This window comes from Nicotiana tabacum, chromosome 14 (genome assembly GCF_000715075.1).
Source record: "Nicotiana tabacum cultivar K326 chromosome 14, ASM71507v2, whole genome shotgun sequence".
Taxonomy (NCBI): domain Eukaryota; kingdom Viridiplantae; phylum Streptophyta; class Magnoliopsida; order Solanales; family Solanaceae; genus Nicotiana; species Nicotiana tabacum.
The window spans coordinates 9,203,308-9,225,296 of NC_134093.1; the positions used below are offsets into that span (position 1 = coordinate 9,203,308).

At 34.9% G+C, this 21,989-nt stretch overlaps 1 protein-coding gene across 1 annotated transcript; it reads left to right on the forward strand.

Annotated features, from left to right (window-relative positions):
* Positions 1 to 971, forward strand: LOC142168800 (uncharacterized). The gene is made up of 3 exons (XM_075229954.1): positions 1 to 283; positions 368 to 526; positions 637 to 971. Exons 1-3 carry the CDS (start codon positions 1 to 3, stop codon positions 969 to 971), a joined length of 777 nt encoding a protein of 258 aa, XP_075086055.1.
* Positions 972 to 21,989: the final 21,018 nt, after the last annotated feature.

Consider the following 21,989-nt stretch of genomic DNA (forward strand, 5'->3'; position numbering starts at 1 on the left):
ATGAAAGCAATTATTGAAGACTTAAATGGGGAGTTTTTTGGGATATTAGTTGATGAGTCTAAAGATGTCTCTTATAATGAACAAATGGCTCTTGTTCTACGCTATGTCAACAAGGAAGGTGAACTTATTGAGCGATTCCTTGGCCTTGTTCATGTTAAAGTTATAACTACATATGCATTACAAAAAGCAATATATTCTTCGCTTTTGCAACATTCATTGAGTTCATCTCTAATACGGGGACAAGGGTATGATAGAGCTAGTAACATGCAAGGAGAAATCAATGGTCTTAAAACTTTGATTCTGAAAGATAATCTTTCGGCATATTGCATACATTGCTTTGCTTATTAGTTGCAATTAACTCTTGTAGCAGTTGCAAAGAAACACCATGATGTAAATGATTTTTTTGACATTCTTGCTAATGTTTTGAATATTGTTGGATGTTCTTATAAGCGTAGGGAGATGCTTAGATATGATCAAGCTGAAAAATTAGATGAGTTATTAGTGCTTGGTGAAGTTCATACAGGAAGTGGATTAAATTAACTTGGGCTTCAAAGACCAAGTGATGCCCGTTGGGGATCTCACTTTAAGACATTGCGTAACTTTCGTTATTCTCATCAATTTTTCATGTACTTGGAGTTCTTGCAAATGAGGGTTCAAATTATCAGGAGAAAGCACTGGCAAAAAGTCTAGTGGAAGATATAAGATCTTATGAGTTTGTGTGTATATTACATGTGATGTTAAAAATATTGACAATTGCATATGATTTGAGTATGGCTCTGCAAAGAAAAGATCAAGATATTGTTAGTGTTATGAAACTTGTTGATTTCTCAAAGAGGAAATTACAAACAATGAGAAAATCTAAATGGGATTCTTTGATGGAAGATGCCTCTTCGTTTTGTGATAAGAATAGTATTGTGATCCCAAAAATGGATGAGAAGTATAGTCTTGAAGGCCAAAGCGTAAAAGCTTAACTGCTACATATTTTCATCATTTGCAGATGTTTTTTGTGATGTTATTGATTTTAACTTTCGGAGCTTAACAATCGTTTTAGTGAAGTGAATACTGATCTTCTTCTTGGTATGGCTAGTTTGAGTCCCGATGATTCTTTTGCAAGTTATGATAAAAACAAGATTATGAAACTTGCTACATATTATCCAAATGAGTTCACTGCTTCTAAGCTTGAAGATCTAAGTTGTGAGTTTGACAACTATATTGACTATGTGCGAGAAATGGACAATACATTCTCTAACTTGAAAGGGCTTGGCGATCTCTCGAAGACATTGGTTAAAACTAAGGCTATCCAACGGGACGGGACGTCCCGTCCCGCATCCCGTCCCATGTCATGTCCCGTCCCACTTAATTTTAAACGGGATGGGCCCATGTTAAACGGGATACGAGATGGCCATTTCGTCCCGTTTATCCCGTCCCATTTCGTCCTGTCCCGTTCCGTCCCGCCCGTCCTGTTCCGCGTCCCTTTTTTTTGAATTATAGCCTTTGGGTAATGGCTGTAATTGCAAAAATAGCAGTTCCCAACGGCCAAAAACAGTCATATTTGGCCCCCCACCCCACCCCACCCCCAAAACACCCCTACCCCCAAACTTTTAATATAATCTCTAAGTTTATTAAATTACACTTTGGCCCTATTTTCTACTATAAATACCCCAATCCTTCTTCATTTCTTCCCACAAAAATAAATCATTCTCTCTCAAATCTCTTACATTCTATCTATATTATTCTCTCAATTTTCTCGCAATCAAGTGATAAGTTTCAAGTATTTGGATAAATTTTTGGAGCAACTTTCAAGCTTCAAATTAATTCTTCAAGTATTTGGAGCAATATTTTGGGCAATTTCTTCAAGTTTCAATATTTAATCACGGTGCACTCGTTCCATCTCCTAATTTAATATTTTTTTTTGCGCATTATTTTAGTGCTTAATTTTTATGTTTACTTTACGTGTTCTATTTTCGTATTTTATTTGTGTTTTTAATTTTTGTATTAACTTTTTAAATTTAACTTCGTATTTAAATTATGGCACCTAAAAATGTATTTGGCGTATTTTAAAAAACTCGTAAAAAAAGTAGTAAAGGTGAAAGTAGTAGTAATCCTAATCCTAGTCCTAATCCTAGCCTTCTCCTATAATTAGAAACATATAGATGAAATGACTCATGTTGATGAAACTTTAGTAAATGCTTAAAGTTGCTTATGATTATCGGGTGCCTATACAAAAGGTATTTAATATTCATAATGGTATCCCCGCTGATCAAATTGTTGATTCTGATTGGGATCAGATCAAAGAACGTACTAAATTTGTAGAAAATTTTTATTATGCTACAAAATAATTTTCTGGTATATATTATCCTACTATTACACATGTATTATGGTATATTTGTGGAATTTCTATTGTATTTGGTAAGTATAAAACTAATCCAACTTATGCACCAGCCATTAATGAAATAATTATAAAATTTAAAAAGTATTTTTTCCCTATTCCCCAAGTTTATTTAATTTCTACTATACTTAACCCAACTTTAAAATTAAGAGGTGCAGAGGGACTTGTTCGTAAAATTTATGAGAATTTAGCAATTCAAGAAAATGAACAATCATCTCTCGAAGAATGCCAAGCTAACATATATTTTTATGTTAGATCAGTGTTTGATAAATATAAATCTATGGAAACAACAGGTGGTGAAACTGCTCCTTCTACTTCTAAGTCTAGAGTAGAAGTTCTATGGGAAGATATGGATGATATAACATGTTATGATTCCTCTATTGATGATGAACTTGATTCTTATCTTAATCAAGGATTGGAAAGTATTAAAGACGAAGAAGGCAACGAACAACTTTTGGCATGGTGGAGGGAGTGTGACAAGGCTTTTCCAACACTTTCAATAATGGCCTGAGATATCCTTGCTATTCAAGCATCATCAGTAGCATCGGATAGTGCTTTTAGCGCGGCAAGATTTCAAATCGGAGATCATAGACATTCATTAGCGGAGGACAATCTAGAGATTTCCGTATTATTCAGAGATTGGATTAATTCAGAAAGAAGAAATCTTGACTTTGAAAAATTAACCACTAGGAAAGAAGAAGAAGAAGAAGAAGAAGAAGAATACAATGAGATACTTAGCACTGGGAGCGATGACGACATGGAACTCATGGAACATCAATCAACATTGCCAATTCCAGAACAATGTCCGAGAGAAATTATAGATAAGTTACAACGAAGTTATATAGGAGCTTACAAATATTAGTATGATAATTTGTTATTGGCTATTAAGAAGCCTAGTTCAAACAGAATCCTTCCTAGAAGGTGACTGCGTAGATTAGGTGTTCTTCAAAAGAATTATATTTGTATGTGAGATTTGAAAGTTCTATTAATAAAATAAAAGGCTCTAAGCGTTGAATTTATTTTTTGAATTGTCTTACACTCTTACTTAGTTACTTAATGGATTGAAATTATATTAAATAAATTATAATTCTAAAAAAAACATAAATAGGCAAAATTTAAGAAATTTTTTCACAAACCTAGCAACATCAAGTATTTTACATACATGGCCATTAAATAATTCATTCCCTAGCAGATAGCTTTAAATCTTGCACCTAAAATCACGCAGCCAAAACATTTTATTACATTAAAAAAGGTTAATTAAGTTATACTATTCAAAAAAGATTTTGTACTTAATTATTACTCACATTACATAATTTGGTTATTCTCATTTACAAAAAAATAAAATTAAAAATCTAGAATATAACATGTATAATAATATACATATGGAAGCCTAGAATATAATCTCATAATTGTGATAATATACGTTGTATAAGTCATGTATAAGTTGTAATAAACTATGTACAAATTACATTAGATAACTTATATACAATGTAAACCATGTATAAATTATACCAGATAATATACCAAGTAAAAATCATGTATATATTTATGTATTTTAACATAAATTATCCAACCATTGTTATTTGAATTTATTAATATATATATATATATATATATATATATATATATATATATATATATAGATAGATAGATAGATAGATAGATAGATAGATAGAGAGAGAGAGAGAGAAAGAGAGAGAGATTATATATAAATGTGCATATGCACGATATAATGATGATAGTTAATAGTATATGAATAAAATTCTAATATGTTAATATACACAACATATTAATGGTATTTAATAGCGTATAAATCACAATGCTATCTTTTTAGAAGAAATATGGCATAAATCAATAAAATAGAGGGAAATTTCTTTGATATTTTTGGTATATTTGGTTTATGGAATGAGAGAGAAAATCTGGAATTTTATTTTTTATTTTTTTGGAAGAATCTGAAATATTATTAGTGTTGGCAGAGATGGAAAGTGTTTCCTTAAATATAGGTTATTTACATCGTAACACTGTTTCATGAAAACGGTTTCCTTAATGCTGGCCTTTTAGCTTTTAAATGGGATTCCCATTGTAGCGGCATTTAAGCCGTTACATATATTTAAATAATACTACATGTGTAATAAAATTTGCTATTATTGCAATAAACAAGAAATACTATTATTTATGAGAATAATTTTTGTAAAGAGATCATCCATGTAAAAAACTCTATTTATAATTGCTAGAATATTTTATTACAAGTCTTTTATTTTAATATTTTATAATTCTTTACTTAGTTTTCTAATTTTCGTTTAATTTTTAAATTTATTAAATAAGGCAAAAAACTAGATGTTGCAAACTTTAAAAACTTAGTCATTGTCAAAAGAATATCCGTTGCCAAACTCAATGCTTAAATAGTTTTTTTTTAAAAACGACACTTAAGGCCCGCGAACCCGTCCCGTCGCGTCCCGTCCCATCCCGTTTGTTAGCGGGACGGGATGGGCCTACAGGTTGTCCCGTCCCGTTGGACAGCCATAATTAAAATAAATATTCACAAGATATGGGGACTTGTTTATTTGCTTGTGAAGCTCAGTTTGATATTACTTGTGGCTTGCGAAGCAGGATTGGTGATGACTTTTTGAATGATTATTTAGTTTGTTATATAGATGATGAAGTATTTGAAAGTGTACCTAATGATGCGATCATTGATCGTTTTCAAAACATGACAAGTCGTCGAATGCAATTGAAATGATAATGTTTATATTCATATATTGTATTTGTCTGGCTCGTTACTTTTTAAATATATATTAAATATCGATACTCATTCTTTAGTCGACTTGTTATTGTGTTAGTTTTTTGTCATAGTTTTATCTTAAAATTTAGAACTCATACACTTCAAATCCTAGCTCCGCCTCTACAAGAAATCCGTTAAATTCAACAAGCCTTCTAAATCTCGGATACACAAAAAGGAAATCAAAACGCGTTAAAGGTAACAATGAGCTCAATCAAAGGAAAGAATGACAACCAAGAAATCAAGCTTTCAGCACAAGGTTAACAGCAAGATCTTCCCCGAGGTTTCATACCTCCAATACTTGTCACGGCCTCGAGCCCCAAATCATATACAAATGGCCTCTTGTGCCCATAATGTAACCCACAATCGCAACTCACGTGCCAAATCTCTCAACTCGCCCGGCATAGTCACAGGTTTAACATCCAATCAAATTTGCAGAGAAAACAGATATATAAGGGTACATATGCATGATATATAAATTCCAAATATTTTATATACTCTTAACTAGTGTAAATGACATGTAGTGGTGTATGCATGTACGGGTTTACTAAATGCCAGGTAACGGTGCATTCCTGTGTAGATGTACTAAACGACAACTTACAGTGTATACATGTACTAAGGGTGGCAAGTGGGCCGGGCCCGATCCTAAGTGGGCTTCGCGGGCCCGGTCCTATGCGGTCCAATCCTAAACGGTTCAGGGCTTCGCGGGCTTATTGCTAGAACCGGCTCGGGATCGGGACCACGAACTAACGGTTCCGGGTTAAGTGGGCCTATGTGGGCCCAAACAGGTCTAAACGGGCCCAACAGAAACTTTGTATTTTTAAAAAAAATAGTAATAAAGATATATAAGCTATATTCGATTTATATACTATATATACATCTTAAAATATATATATACTATATTATATACATAGTATACATCTTAAAATATACTATATATACATCTTAAGATATACTATATATACATCTTACTATATATATATATATATATATATATATATATATATAGCTTATATATCTTAAGATATATAAGCTATATTCGATTTATATACTATATATATATCTTAAAATATATATATATATATATATATATATATATATATACTATATTATATACATAGTATACATCTTAAAATATACTATATATACATCTTAAGATATACTATATATACATCTTACTATATATATATATATATATATATATATATATAGCTTATACATCTTAAGATATATAAGCTATATTCGATTTATATACTATATAAACATCTTAAGATATATATATATATATACACACACTATACTATATATACATAGTATATAAGTCATATTCGATAGTATACATCTTAAGATATATATAATATATATAGTAAGATGTATATATATTATAGTATAGTATAGTATATACTATATATACAACTTAAGATATATAAGCTATATTCGATATATTCGATATACATATATATAGTATAAATATAAGCTTATATGTATACTATACTATACTATAATATATATACATCTTACTATATATAAGCTATATTCGATTTATATACTATATATACATCTTAAGATATACTATATATACATGTATATCTACTATATATATATCTAGTATATCTAGTATACTATGTATATATAGTATATCTTAAGATGTATATATAGTATAGTATAGTATATATAGTATATCTTAAGATGTATATATATCTTAAGATGTATATATAGTATAGTATATATAGTATATCTTAAGATGTATATATAGTATGAAGAAATAGATTTTGATGAAACGCAATCGGATGATGATACACCCACTAGTCCTGCTCCTGAAGTTAACCCAACTAATAATAATCTAGATGATCCCCCGTCTGACCCAACTATTCATGGTTTAATTGTTCACCAGGTGCAATATTATGGCAAAACTGACTCCCGGTAAATTGTAATAAACTATTATCGCTATCAAGAATAGGAGGTGTAGGACGGGTAACATGTTTGGGTCGGGGAGCCGGGGGAAGTGGAGGAGGAACATATTGGCCACTAGATTCACCACTCTTCAATTTTCTCTTATTTTTACTAAATATATTTTTTAAGGAATAAGCCATCTTAATTAATCAAGCAAAGTAAATAAAACAAACAAAATTATAATATTAAAACTTAAGAGTTGGAACGAGTTTACCGAATTGACGAACAACTTGTTGGAAATTGATTATCGTTGAAGACTTCAATTCACCAACTTCACAATTATTTCACAAATTATAACAATAAAGTAAGCAATAGTAGCAATTATAGAAGTAAATTAGAGAGAGATTGTGATAGATTGATGATTTTGTAAGAAAAAATGAAATAATGATGGGGTATTTATAGTTGAAAATAGGGAAAAGTGTAATTATAAAAAGTTTGGGATTAAAACAAAGTTGATGGGTTAAATGACTATTTCATAAATAGCCAACGGCTATTTTTGACAGCCCAACGACTATTTTTAATTATATTTTTAAAAAAATAAAATAAATAGGCGTTGGGCCCGCTAGGCCCGTTAAGGGACCGACCCACGAGACTGGACCAGGCCCGCTAAAACTGGACCAAACGGTCCTGGTCCGTTTAACCGTTTGGCCCGTTTGGCCCGCGGTCCTGGGCCTGGACCGACCCACTTGCCAGCCTTAACATTGATTTAAGAACCAAAAAAGGCAAGCAAGAGTAAGTGTACTAAATAGCAGGATGTTGTGCATATACGAGCAAGTGTACTAAATTAACAGGTTACGGTGCATATATGTGCAAGTGTACAAAATATCAGAATATTGCGCGTATGTGAGCAAGTACACTAACGCGGCTCACAACTAGTTAGAATGGATGCATCGAGTAGCATACCTAAAACCACACAGAAAGTCACTTAGGACCTGTTTGACCATAGATTTTGCCAAAATAAATTTGGATTTTATTTGGCAAACACATGTTTGTCCATAAATTTTGCCTATATTTTGACAAAATCTCAAATCCCAAAACCAGCTCAATAGCTATTTTGGACCAAAATATCACAATTACATTTTTTTAAAATTGCCCCAAACTTTTGTATATTATAAAAGAGTCCACCATTTATTATTTTATAACAATGTTGCTTCGTCTTCTCGGTCATCTGATAGTGTATCATGTAATTCATTATAAAAATAATAATTTTGTATCAAATTTATTTATGTTCAGGACTATGGTTTGCGATAATATAATGAATGTTATTGATAATGGTACTGTTGGGTAATTGTGATAGTTTTTAGAACTTGTGGGTATAAGTCATGTTTCATATTTTTCTAAAATAAATTTGAAAAATATGTTTTGAAAACTGATATCCAAACACATTTTCATCTTCATAACCAAACTTCACCTAAATCAAATTTTTCAGAACAAATTTGGGAATCTATGACCAAACGCTAGCTGAATATACTTAAGAGCATCGGGTAAAGCATTTGGGAAAACCCACACAATAAATCACTTCATCGTACGTGTGACATGCAAAGGAAAGTCATGCCAATGCACGAGCGTCATCAATATATGGCCTTAGATTAAATCACATATCATCCCTGGCATATCCATCCTTATCCCTCCGATGATCAATATCATATAGCCTCCCTTATCTCTCCTTAATATCAATATATCAATAGCCACCCTTATCGCTCCTTAATAATAATAACGGTGAAATACCACCCTTATCCTTCATAATATCAATAACACAATAGTCTCGCCCTACCCAAGCTCATAGATCATATCACAATTGCCTCGTCCTACCCGGGCTCACATATCACAATTGTTAGATTATATATCGCAGCGGAAGCAATTACAGTATCATATTCACGTGTAAATTAAATAATTAGCACATACGTAGATTATTCGAGTTACCTCTTGAAGCGTGAACAAAGTAGATTAATCTCAGTCTCCAGTTCTAGAGTTGCAAGACTGCGATTTCAACAAAACCTCCACATTCTTCTACCGTGTTACCCAAACAATCTCCGAAAAGAGAGAACTTTGGGTGGGCAAAATTCAAAAGAGGAAAACGTGTAAAACCAGTGCAAAAACGGCCAGCCCTATATTGAGTATATATAGCCACGTTTTTTAGGTTAAACCCTTTTCCAAAACCTGTTAGGTTTTCTTCTTCCACTAAGAAAATATTTCCTTTCTTTCCTATTATTTAGGCACAATAGGGACCACGGAATTTAATTAACAAGGCTTCCTATTATGGAATTAATTTTGAAATTTTGAAATTAATTTCTACCATAATAAATTACGAATTATTTAACTAAAAATTCGTAATTACACTCCTTAGTTCAATTTCAAAATTCTTTCATAAAACCTTATTTAAATCCACATGTTAAGATTCAGATACTAACCAATCAAATTAAATTACTGACAATTTAATTTATTAATTACTTCCTTTAGACTTTCGCTTAACTTATTTCATGTGTCGGATACAATATCCACCAGCCGAGTTTACACATGAAAACTTATAAGCTTTCATAAAGGAGTATCATCAATCTCAAAAATCGAGACATGAATTTTATCAACTAATTATTACTTCGCCAATGTATATCATTATTGTCCAATTTACCAAGCTTATTGACCCACGAAAGAATCTCGCATTTTAATAAATCAAAACAATAAATGACACACACAACTAATAATAATTATATCAAGATTAAGAGTATAAGTACATTGAATGGACTAGAGAAATTATTTTATTAAGTCAGTATAAAATACTTATCTCTACTTGATCCGTTCAATACATACAAAATGTACTAGCATAAGAAGTTAGAATTAAACCATTCACATAATCAAGATAAATTACATTTAATCTTGTGCTACAACCATTCCGATGATTTATCCAATTCTATCATTAGATTGTGAACATAAACTTTATGACTTATAAGAACCAGTGATTTAATCTTTCGTATATAAGCTAAACTCTATACACTAAATCATCTACTATATAAGCAATGGACACACATACAAATACATGATCTATTTAAAATAAATTTTTATTGAATTGAATAAATAAATAAATAATTATTCCATGAAGAATACTATAACAATACACATGGTTTATAGTATATCATAACAATCTCCCACTTAGACTCATAACCATGCATATATAATTATGACACCCATTCCGTCTACATGCCTATCAAAAGTCTTCTGTGGCAAGTTCTTAGTAAACGGGTCCGCCAAGTTGTTCTCCGACGCAATCTTGGTGACTACTACATCCCTTTTTTTCACTATTTCACGAATTAAATTATATTTACGCTCAATGTGCTTTGCTCTTTTATGGCTTCATGGCTCCTTCGAATTTGCAACCGCACCACTATTATCACAATAAAGTGTTATTAGTGCTTGAATCGAGGGAACCATACCCAACTATCTCAGGAAGTTCCCGAGCCAAACCGCCTCTTTGGTTGCCTCAGAGGCAGCCACATATTCGGCTTCCATGGTGGAATCAACAACACAAGTTTGCTTGATGCTCCTCTAACTTATGGCTCCACCTCCCAGAGTAAACACATTTCCTGAGGTAGACTTTCTAGAATCTCTATCTGATTGGAAATCCGAATCAGTATACCCAATAGGCACAAGGTCCTCCGAATAGTAGACTAGCATGTAATCCCTAGTCCTTTTCAGGTACTTCATTATATGCGTAACGCTGTCCAATGCTCTCTCCCAGGATTAGACTGAAATCTGCTAACAATACCAATGGCAAAGCAGATATCATGTCTAGTGCACAACATAGCATACATTAGACTCCCCACAACAGATAATAGGGGACCGCCTTCATCTTTTCTATCTCTTCATCGGTTTTAGGAGACTGGTCTTTAGATAGAGAAATTCCATGCCTGAAAGGGAGAAATTCTTTCTTGGAATCATGCATGCTAAACCTGTAGAGTATTGTATCAATATAAAGAGCCTGGGATAAGCCTACTATCCTTCTCTTGCGACCTAGCAAGAGCTTGATCCCAAGGATATGAGCCGTTTCTCGCAAATCTTTCATATCGAAGTGTGTGGACAACCACTGTTTAACTGAACCCAACATGCCCACATTACTTTCTATGAGCAATATGTCATCTACGTATAAGATTAAAAATGCCACTTTGTCCCTATCCTACTTTTTGTATACACAAGACTCGTTAAGACACTGATCAAAACCAAAAGTTTTAATCGCCTTGACAAAACAAGTGTTCCATGCCTTATATGCCTGTTTCAGTCCATAAATGGACCTTTTAAGCTTACACAACATGTGTTCCTTGCCACTTTCCACGAAACCGTCTGGTTGCATCATATAGATGCACTCATCAAGACTTCCATTAAGGAAATCTCTCTTGACATCCATTTGCCAAATCTCATAATCATAATGATCAATAATGGATAAGAGAACCCTTATAGACTTAAGCATGGCTACCGGCGAGAAGGTTTCCTCATAATCGATCCCTTCTTTCTGAGTAAACCCTTTCGCTACAGGCCTTGCTTTAAAAGTTTGCACTTTTCCGTCTACACCTCTCTTTTTCTTATAGATCCACTTGTATCCAATGGGTTTAACCCCATTAGGTGGTTCTACAAGATCCCATACTTGATTAGAGTACATAGACCCCATCTCTGATTTTATAGCAGCAACCCATTTATCGGCATCTTTATCATGTAGTGCTTGGTCATAATTGACAGGTTCGGAAGTAGGCTCCTCAGTAATCCTATCATATGATTCTCCCAAGAGCGTATAACGAACTGGCTGTCTTATTTCTCTCCCACTACGACTACGCACTACATCAATTGCAACTACACCATTATGATCTTATAATTGAACCACATCATTATCAGGAACCCGAGTCTTCATGCTATCCACAGGGATATCAACGACTTCTTTCTATTGTGCAGTCTGCTCAACATAACTCCCACTACTTTGTGGTAGTATAACTTCGAGCACTTGTTCTTGCGGGACATCGAGTCTATTGACATTTCTCCCACTACTAAAATGCAATGGTATGTCAAAATCGACTTTTAGGGTTTACATCTGGTTGTTTTGTTTTTCATATGACTGAGTTTCCATTCCTTTGTTGAGTTCCTGTAAAACGAGTTTACTTCTAGGAACATCGTTCATCAAATAGTCCTCTTCAAGAAACTTGGCATTTGTGCTAACAATTACCTTTTTTCTTTAGGGAATAGAATAAACCACCCTTCATCCCTTTTGGATAACTACAAACACGCATACATCCGTTCTAGCCTCCAATTTATCCGTTTTCCCTTTTAGCATATGTGTCGGACAACCTCAAACTCAAATATCCCGCAGACTATGCTTGTGCTCAGTCCACAATTCTATAGGGGTCAAAGGTACTGACTTTGAAGGAACTAAATTCATAACGTAATTCGCTGTTTCTAAGGCATGTCCCCAAAAGAACGAAGGCAAACTAGAATAACTCATCATTGATCTAACCATTTCCATAAGAGTCCTATTTCTTCTTTCAGCTACACCATTTTGTTGTGGAGTTCCAGGTGCAAATAATTGAGATATAATTCTACATTCTGATAAATAACTAATGAATTCTGCAAAGAGGTACTCCCCACCACGATCAGATCGTAGTGTCTTGATATATTTATTATGTCGCTTTTCAGTCTCAGTCTTAAATTCTTTGAACTTTTCAAAACATTCAGACTTTCGACACAACAAATAAATATATCCATATTTTGAGTAATCATCTGTGAAAGTCACAAAATACTTAAAACCACCTCTTGCTTTTACATTCATTGGACCACACAAATCAGAATGAATTAACTCTAATTTATCACTTGCTTGATTTCCTTTTGAGGAAAAATTTTATTTTGTCATTTTTCCTTCTAAACAAGATTCACAAGTTGGTAGTGCCTCCACTTTTAATGAACTTAAAAGTTCACCCTTAACCAATCTTGAAAATCTGTTTAGATTTAAATGACCCAAACGCAAGTGCCATAAATATGTTTCACTCAATTTAGAAGAACATTTTCTCTTATTTGGTAAATCAACACAATTCAGTTCTTTAGGTTATAACAGTTTTGGAATAGAGTCAACAATAAAAAGACCATTAATCAATATAGCCGAAGAGAGATAACGTTTATTATGACTAATAACACATTTATCAATATCATAAAAATTAATGTCTTAACCATCTCTCATAGCGCTAGAAACCGAAATTAAATTCCTTCTAACGGGAGGTACATATAATGTGTCCTTTAAAGCTAAAACTCTATCACTACCAAACGAAATACTAATATTTCCTAATGCTAAAGTTGAGGATGTCGAACCATCTGCTTAATAAACATTGATTTCTCCTCTACTTAGCCGTCGTGTTACCTAAAACCCCTACAAATAAGTGCAGACATGATTAGTGGCTCCCGAATCTACACACCATGACATGGTAGAAATAGCCGCTTAAAGAGTTTCAACGACAAGAAGATGTAAATCACCTGGTTTATTTTTCAGCTTGGCCAGATAAGTCGGACACTACTTCTTATGATGCCCAGGCTTCTTGCAGTGATAACACTTGCCCTTAGCCTTTTTCACACCAGCAATTGCACCACCAACAGACGGTTTTTAGCCTTTTTCTTCTTCTGCCCGCCTCTCGGATTAGAAGAAGAACATGCCTCAAAATTCAATGCCACAGGGGGAGCTTGTTGCTTGATAATAGTCTCTGTCGATTGCAGCTCATTCAACAATTTTGCAAGTGACAAATCCATTTTGTTCATGTTATAATTCAGGCGAAACTGCTGAAAGCTGTCAGGTAGAGTCTGCAAGATCATTTCAACTTGCGTATCCTTATCAATGTTAGCTCCAAGGACCTCCAGTTCATTTAGAAGACTCATCATCTTCAGAACATGGTCCCTAACAGATGAACCTTCAACTATTTTGGTATTCAGAAGAGCTTTTTTGGTAGTCTGCTTAGCCGCACGATTCTGATCTCCAAATATTTCTTTGATATTTTCCAGAATGTCATAAGCAGACTCTATAGACTGATGCTGATGTTGCAGAACATTTGACATAGATGCCAGAATGTAACATCGCGCCATCTCATCAGCCTTAACCCATTTTTGGTAAGACTTTTGTTCATTATACGTAGCATCATCTCCAGGTTTTTCGGGACACACCTCATCGACCACAAATTTGCACTCTTCAAAAATTAGGACAATATCCAAGTTTCATTTCCAATCAACATAATTCGGACCCTCAAGTTTGTTTTGAGTAAGAATAGCAGTAAGGGGATTGAAAGCAGTCATTGTTAATCTGAGAGACAATTAAATAAATAGTTCAAAATCAGTCATGTATTATTTAAATATTAAAATTCAAAACGCACTACATATATATATAATCCATGCACCTTGAACAATAAATTTCGATGGGAAAAGAGCTATTCTTGCAATATACATATATAATGACAGATTATTCACTCCATGAATTTAAACAGACTGTCACGACCCGAAATTTCCCACCGACGGGATAGTGATGGCGCCTAAAATTTCACTTGCTAGGCAAGCCAACGCTAGAGAATCATTAAACCCTTTCCTTATTTCTATTAAGTAAATAACAATAATTAACTAAAATAAAATATAATAAGTGAGGAATATCATAAAACTGTATTAATTACTACCACTCGGATCTGAAGTCACAATTTACGAGCATTCTAAAATTTACTACAAGTAATAGTCTGAAATAAATACAACAATCTGAATAAAAGAAATAGTAGAATAGAAATGATAGACGGGGACTTCAAGGTCTGTGGACGCCTACAGATCTACCTTGAGTCTCCGGACAACGGATCAATAGCAAAATCTCGATCAACCAGAGCCGGTATCAAAATTTTCATAGAAAGTGCAGAGTGCAGTATCAGTACAACCGACCCCATGTACTGGTAAGTGTCGAGCCTAACCTCAACGAAGTAGTGACGAGGCTAAGGCAAGGCACCTACAATTCAACAGTGTATATACAAATAACAAAAATGAAGAACTAAATAGGAAATGTCGGGAGAGGAACATACTGAGGGGAATACAAGATAAAGAACTACAACAGAATGATCACCGGAGCAGTCAATATACCATGAATTAACAGAAATAGTGAATACAGTAAGGAAAAATGCATTGCATCACCCTTCGTGCTTTTACTCTCAATCTCACCATAAAATTAATAGAAATGGCACGACATCACCTTTCGTGCTTTTACTCTCATATCATGGCACAACATCACCCTTCGTGCATTAACACTAACAATATGGCACGACATCACCCTTCGTGCATTAATACTCACAATATGGCACGTCATCACCCTTCGTGCATTAACACTCTCCCTTACCATAATGTAATGCATAGATAATAACATGGAGACAGAATAACAAGTACACACCTTACTTCAATACCTGGTTCCATAATATCAATCTCAACTTGAAATAAGAACTCAATTATCACTAGAAAATTTGTAAACATGATAAGAACGATAAATTGAACAATACTAGCATAACACGTATCAATTTGACAAGGGAAATGATAATATAAGAAAAACAGAGAAACATAGAAAAATAGGTAAATTTGGCAGTGCATAAGTACTTGTCACCTCACATATACGCCGCTCACATGGATTTCACTTAGCAAGAAATCTAAGGGTCCTAATTCCCTCAAGTCAGGATTAGACACAACACTTACCTCGCTCCGAAGACCACTTAATACTCAATCACAGCTTTTCCTTTGGAAGTCACCTCCAAACTACTCATATCTATTCAAAAATGACTCAATAATATCAAATATTGCTAAAGGAATCAATTATATTGAATAAATAAAATTTCCCAAATTTTCCTCCAAAAAGATTGAAATATCGACCCCGGGCCCGCTTGGTCAAAACCCAAGGTTCGGACCAAAATATTTTTACCCATTCACCCCCGAGCCCGAATATGTAATTAGTTTTGGAATCCGACCTCAAATTGAGGTCTAAATCCCCAAATTCCCCAAATTCCTAGTTTCTACCCTAACCCCTAATTCTACCATTAAACTCTAGATTTTTAGGTTGAATTCTAGTAAAATGAAGTAAAAGATTGAAAGAAACAAGTTAAGGAACACTTACCTATAATTTAGGGAAGAAAATATCTTTGAAAAATTGCCCTAGGCCTCTTATCCTTTTGAAAACAAGAAGAAAAATAGCTGGAGCCCGAAATAAATTATCACTGCCCAGCGACCTTCACACATGCGGTGCTTTGGTCGCACCTGCGCATCCGCATGTGCGGATGGGATATGCGCTTCTGCAGAGAAGGACTAGGCCAACTAGGGTCTCACCTGCGGACAGGGTTCCACTTCTGCGGTTTCGCTCATGCGGAGAAAAGTCTGCATCTGCAGAAAAACAAAGTCCAGGCCTGGGTCGCATCTGCGGGGCTTCGCTCGAACCTGCGAGCTTGCACTTGCGACCAAAGGCTCGCATGTGCGGGCACACCAAATTTGGTGCACCAGCAGCCTTGTTGAGGTTTGAACTCAACTCGCGCATCGCCCGAATGGCACCCGAGCCCTCGGGGATCCAAACCAAACATGCACGCAAGTCTAAAAACATCATACGGACCTGCTTGCGCGATCAAATTGCCAAAATAACACCTAGAACTCTAAATTTAGCACCAAATCAAATAAAATTCTCAAGAACACTTTAAAATTTCTATTTCCTCAACTGGACGTCTGAATCACGTCAAATCAACTCCGTTTCTCACCAAATTTCACAGACATGTCTTAAATATCACAATGAACCTGTACCGGGTTCGAAACCAAAATACGGACCCGATACTAACAATGCCAAATATCAATCAATTCTTAAAAATAAATAATTTTCAAACTATTAATTTTCATCAAAAATTCATAACTCAAGCTAGGGACCTCCGAATTCGATTCCGGGCATATGCCAGGTCCCATAATTCGATACGGACCTACCAGGATCGTTAAAGCACGAATCCGAGCCCGTTTACCAAAAATGTTGACCGAAGTAACTAAAATTAACTTTTAAGACAAAAATTCTTATTTTCATTAGCTTTCAACATAAAAGCTTTCCGGAAGCCTGACCGGAGTGCGCACGCAAATCGATGAGGGTAAAAATGAGATTTTAAGGCTTAAGAGCGCATATTCGAGTTCTAAAACATAAGATGACCTTTTGGGTCATCACACAGGCCATACTCAGATGGAGAGTAAATTGTTAATTTAAGCCAAGTGAATATCAACATTCAATATATATATACTAGTCTCATTGAACCAACATGCATACTCAGATGGAGAGTAAATACAAGTAATCAACAACAAGTATAACCTAGTGATTATCCATAATGAGTTTATCCGATTTGGAAGAAGACCTACATCAACGTGTAAAAACATTATATCACTAGAATTTAACCATGGAGTCTATAGGAAACAATCCCTACCACCACTAGATTAAAAACAACTCAAAAAATATTTGAAATATTTTCCAAAAAATTTAAAAAAACGTCCAAAACACCATCTAAACGACCTCGAAAGCCCCAAAAGCTCATGTGTATTTCTCATTGGGCCGTTTCGCATGGACCTGCCAAAATTCAGGTCAATCGGAGTCCGTTAACATGTTGACCTCCGATTTTCTGGCCAATTCGGCCAAATAGTGACTCTTGCATTTTTCATGGATTAACGAAATTTTCAGATTATTCTAATCAAATATCATCAACAATAAGTAGATATTACATTATTTTCAGAATAATCATAATACTCAGAACAAATATTCATGCTAAAAACAATGCAGTTTTACAGAAAAACAATCTTTGCATATAATTCAAAACTTGCATATTAACATGATACTAATTTTCATTGTTCATCCTACTCATTTAATTAGATGTGAGTAGGCTCTAATACCAATTGCTGGATTATATATCGCAGCAGAAGCAATTACAGTATCATATTCACGTGTAAATTAAATAATTAGCATATACGGAGATTATTCGAGTTACCTCTTGAAGCGTGAACAAAGTAGATTAATCTCAGTCTCCAGTTCTAGAGTTGCAAGACCGCGATTTCAGCAAAACCTCCACATCCTTCTACCGTGTTACCCAAACAATCTCCGAAAAGAGCGAATTTTGGGTAGGCAAAATTCAAAAGAGGAAAACGTGTAAAACCAGTGCAAAAACGGTCAGCCCTATATTGAGTATATATAGACACGTTTTTTAGGTTAGACCCTTTTTCAAAACCTGTTAGGTTTTCTTCTTCCACTAAGAAAATATTTCCTTTATTTCCTATTATTTAGGTACAGTAGGGACCACATAATTTAATTAACAAGGCTTCTTATTATGGAATTAATTTTGAAAATTTAAAATTAATTTCTACCATAATAAATTATGAATTATTTCACTAAAAATTCGTAATTGCACTCCTTAGTTCAATTTCGAAATTCTTCCATAAAACCTTATTTAACTCCACATGTTAAGATTCAGATACTAACCAATCAAATTAAACTACTGACAATTTAATTTATTGATTACTTCCTTTAGACTTTCGCTTAACTTATTTCATGTGTCGGATACAATATCCACCGGCCGAGTTTACACATGAAAACTTATAAGCTTTCATAAAGGAGTATCATCAATCTCAAAAATCGAGACATGGATTTTATCAACTAATTATTACTTCGCCAATGTATATCATTATTGTCTAATTTACCAAGCTTATTGACCCACGAAAGAATCTCGCCTTTTAATAAATCAAAATAATAAATGACACACACAACTAATAATAATTATATCAAGATTAAGAGTATAAGTATATTGAATGGACTATAGAAATTATTTTATTAAGTCAGTATAAAATACTTATCTCTACTTGATCCGTTCAATACATACAAAATGTACTAGCATAAGAAGTTGGAATTAAACCATTCACATAATCAAGATAAATTACATTTAATCTTGTGCTACAACCATTCCGATGGTTTATCCAATTCTATCATTCGATTGTGAACATAAACTTTATGACTTATAAGAACCGATGATTTAATCTTTCGTGTATAAGCTAAACTCTATACACTAAATCATCTACTATATAAGCAATGGATACAAAGACAAATACATGATCTATTTAAAATAAAACTTTATTGAATTGAATAAATAAATAAATAATTGTTCCATAAAGAATATGTAACGACCCGGTCGGTCGTTTCGAGAGATATAACCGTATTTTCCCCATTCCTACTTATTTTAGTGTTATTCAACTATATTATGTTATATTAGGTTAGTTGGTTCGAGTCCGGAAGGAACTCGGAGTGAAATGAGACACTTAGTCTCATAATTGAAAATTTTAAGTTAGAAAAGTGGACCGGATATGGACCTATATGTAAACGATCTCGGATTTGAATTTTGATGATTCTAATAGCTCCGTATGGTGATTTTGGGCCTAGGAGCGTGTCCGGAATATTATTTGGGAGTCCGTAGAGGAATTAGGCTTGAAATGCCGAAAGTTTTATTTTTGAGAAGTTTGACCGTGGGGTTGACTTTTTGATATCGAGGTCGGAATCCGATTCTAAAAATTGAAATAGCTCTGTTATGTCATTTAGGACTTGTGTGCAAAATTTGAGGTCAATCGGACGTGATTTGATAGGTTCCGGAGTTGTTTGTAGAAATTAGAAATTTCAAAGTTCATTAGCCTTGAATTGGGGGTGTAATTCATGGTTTTAGCATTGTTTTGAGCTGATTTGAGGATGCGACTAAGTTCGTATGATGTTTTAGGACTTTTTGGTATATTTGGTTGAAGTCCCGAGGGCCTCGGGTGAATTTCGTATGGTTAACGGATCAAAAATTGAACTAGAACAGCTCGTGCAATTTCCTTCTGTTGGAAATTGCTTATGCCCAGAAATCGAGCCCAGATCGAGCCACCAGGTCGGAGCCCAGGGTCGAGGGTCACGATTGAAGGCATGATCGAGCCCAGGGTCGAGGGTCAAGATCGAAGGCATGATCGAGCCCAGGGTTGAGGGTCACGATCGAAGGCATAATCGAGCCCAGGGTCGAGGGTCACGATCGAAGGCATGATCGAGCCCAAGGTCGAGGGTCACGATCGAAGGCATGATCGAGCCCAGAGTTGAGGGCCATGATCGAAGGCATGATCGAGCTCAGGGTCGAGGGCCACGATCGAAGCCTAGATCGAGGCAGAACCGAGGACGTCTGGGTAGAATTATAAAACATGGACTTCGTCCCATTTGCCATTTTTGACAAATTGGAGCTTGGAGAGGGGCGATTTTTGGATATATTTTCAAAGAAAACTTGAGGTAAGTCCCTTATAATAATTTCTGCTCCATAATATTAAATTATCCTCGAATAATCCGACTAGATTACATGATTTTGAGGTGTAAATCGGAGATTGGAACTTAGAAATTTGGAAATAAGATTTGTGGATTTGAGGGTCGAGTTGAGGTCGGATTTTGGTAAAATTTATATGGGTAGACTCGTGGTAGAATGAGCTTTCGGATTTTGTAATTTTTGTTGGGTTCCGAGATGTGGACCCTACAGGCGATTTTTGATCCAATTTCGAGTTTTGGTCTAATTTTGAAGCTTTTCTTGTGGAATTCATTCCATTAGCGTATATTGATGGTATTATACTGATTGTGAATAGATTTGGAGCATTTGGAGGCAGAGTCCAGAGGCAAGAGCATTGCGGGGTAGAGATTTGACCGGTTTGAGGTAAGTAACGATTGTAAATCTAGTCCTGAGGGTATGAAACCCCAAATTTTGTATCATTTTATTATTTTAGTGATGCACATGCTAGGTGACGGGCATGTGGGCGTGCACTGTTAGGAATTTATGACTTGGTCCGTCCCGTAACAACTGTAAAGTTGCATACTTTGTTGAAACCATATGATACTTATATGTTTTAGAAAGAATTTCTGTAAATTGGGTTGAATGCCATGTTTGGGCCTTGCGCCAATGCTGTTTGAACCCTTAGGGGTTGTTTCTTACCATCCTCTCATTGTTTTCGATTGAAAGCCTATACTCAGTCATGGTTATACTTGTTTACTGCATAACTCTATTTTATGACTCTATTTTGATGCATATAAATATTTTGGGCCGAATGCCCTGTTTTACTGAAATGCCCGAGTGGCTTGATTTGTGAGGATGAGTGTGGATCGGGGTTGCCCGCCTGCAACATACTTGTGACTGAGTGAGGCCGAGGGCCTGATTGGTGAGGATGAGTATGGATCGGGGCTGCCCGCCTGTAGCATACTTTATTATTATCGCACGTGAGTTGTTCGTGCAGATTATAGCGCTTGGGTTGAAGGAGCCCCTCTGTAATCTGTACACACCCCTAGTAAGCGCAGGTACCTACTAAGTGCGAGTGCCGAGTGACTGGGAGGCATTAGTGACTGTGAGGTATGCCCGAGTGGCAAGAGTGATTGTGAGGTATGCCCGAGTGGCAAGAGTGACTGTGAGGTTTGCCTGAGGGTCTGTTTATGATTTCATCATTTTTCTCACATTTGCATTGAGCCTTTGTTTGAAAAACTGTTGGAAAGATGTCTTTAAATGATTTTCTTTTTACTGGAACTGGGTTTAAACGAGATGTTTGATTCAAATCCTGATTTTTAAAAGCACGTGGTATTTTACTGAGATTTCCTTATATGAACGTTATATGCTTTATTGCTCGTCACTACTGCTCAGTCTTTATTTATTGTTGTTACTTACTGAGTTGGTGTACTCACGTTACTCCCTGCACCTTGTGTGCAGAATCAGGTGTGGCTTGACACGGTAGCGGTTATTGAGTGTTCTGGTTGCAGATTTTTTTGGAGATAGCAAGGTAGCTATTTGGCGATCGCAACCCCTG

Bases quoted from the DNA above. Each gene is read 5' to 3' on its own strand.
- LOC142168800 (XM_075229954.1), top strand. From the start codon at position 1: ATGAAAGCAATTATTGAAGACTTAAATGGGGAGTTTTTTGGGATATTA. The intron at 284-367 runs GTCTTAAAACTT...TAACTCTTGTAG, and splicing joins CATGCAAGGAGAAATCAATG to CAGTTGCAAAGAAACACCAT. The intron at 527-636 runs GTGGATTAAATT...ATGTACTTGGAG, and splicing joins TGGTGAAGTTCATACAGGAA to TTCTTGCAAATGAGGGTTCA.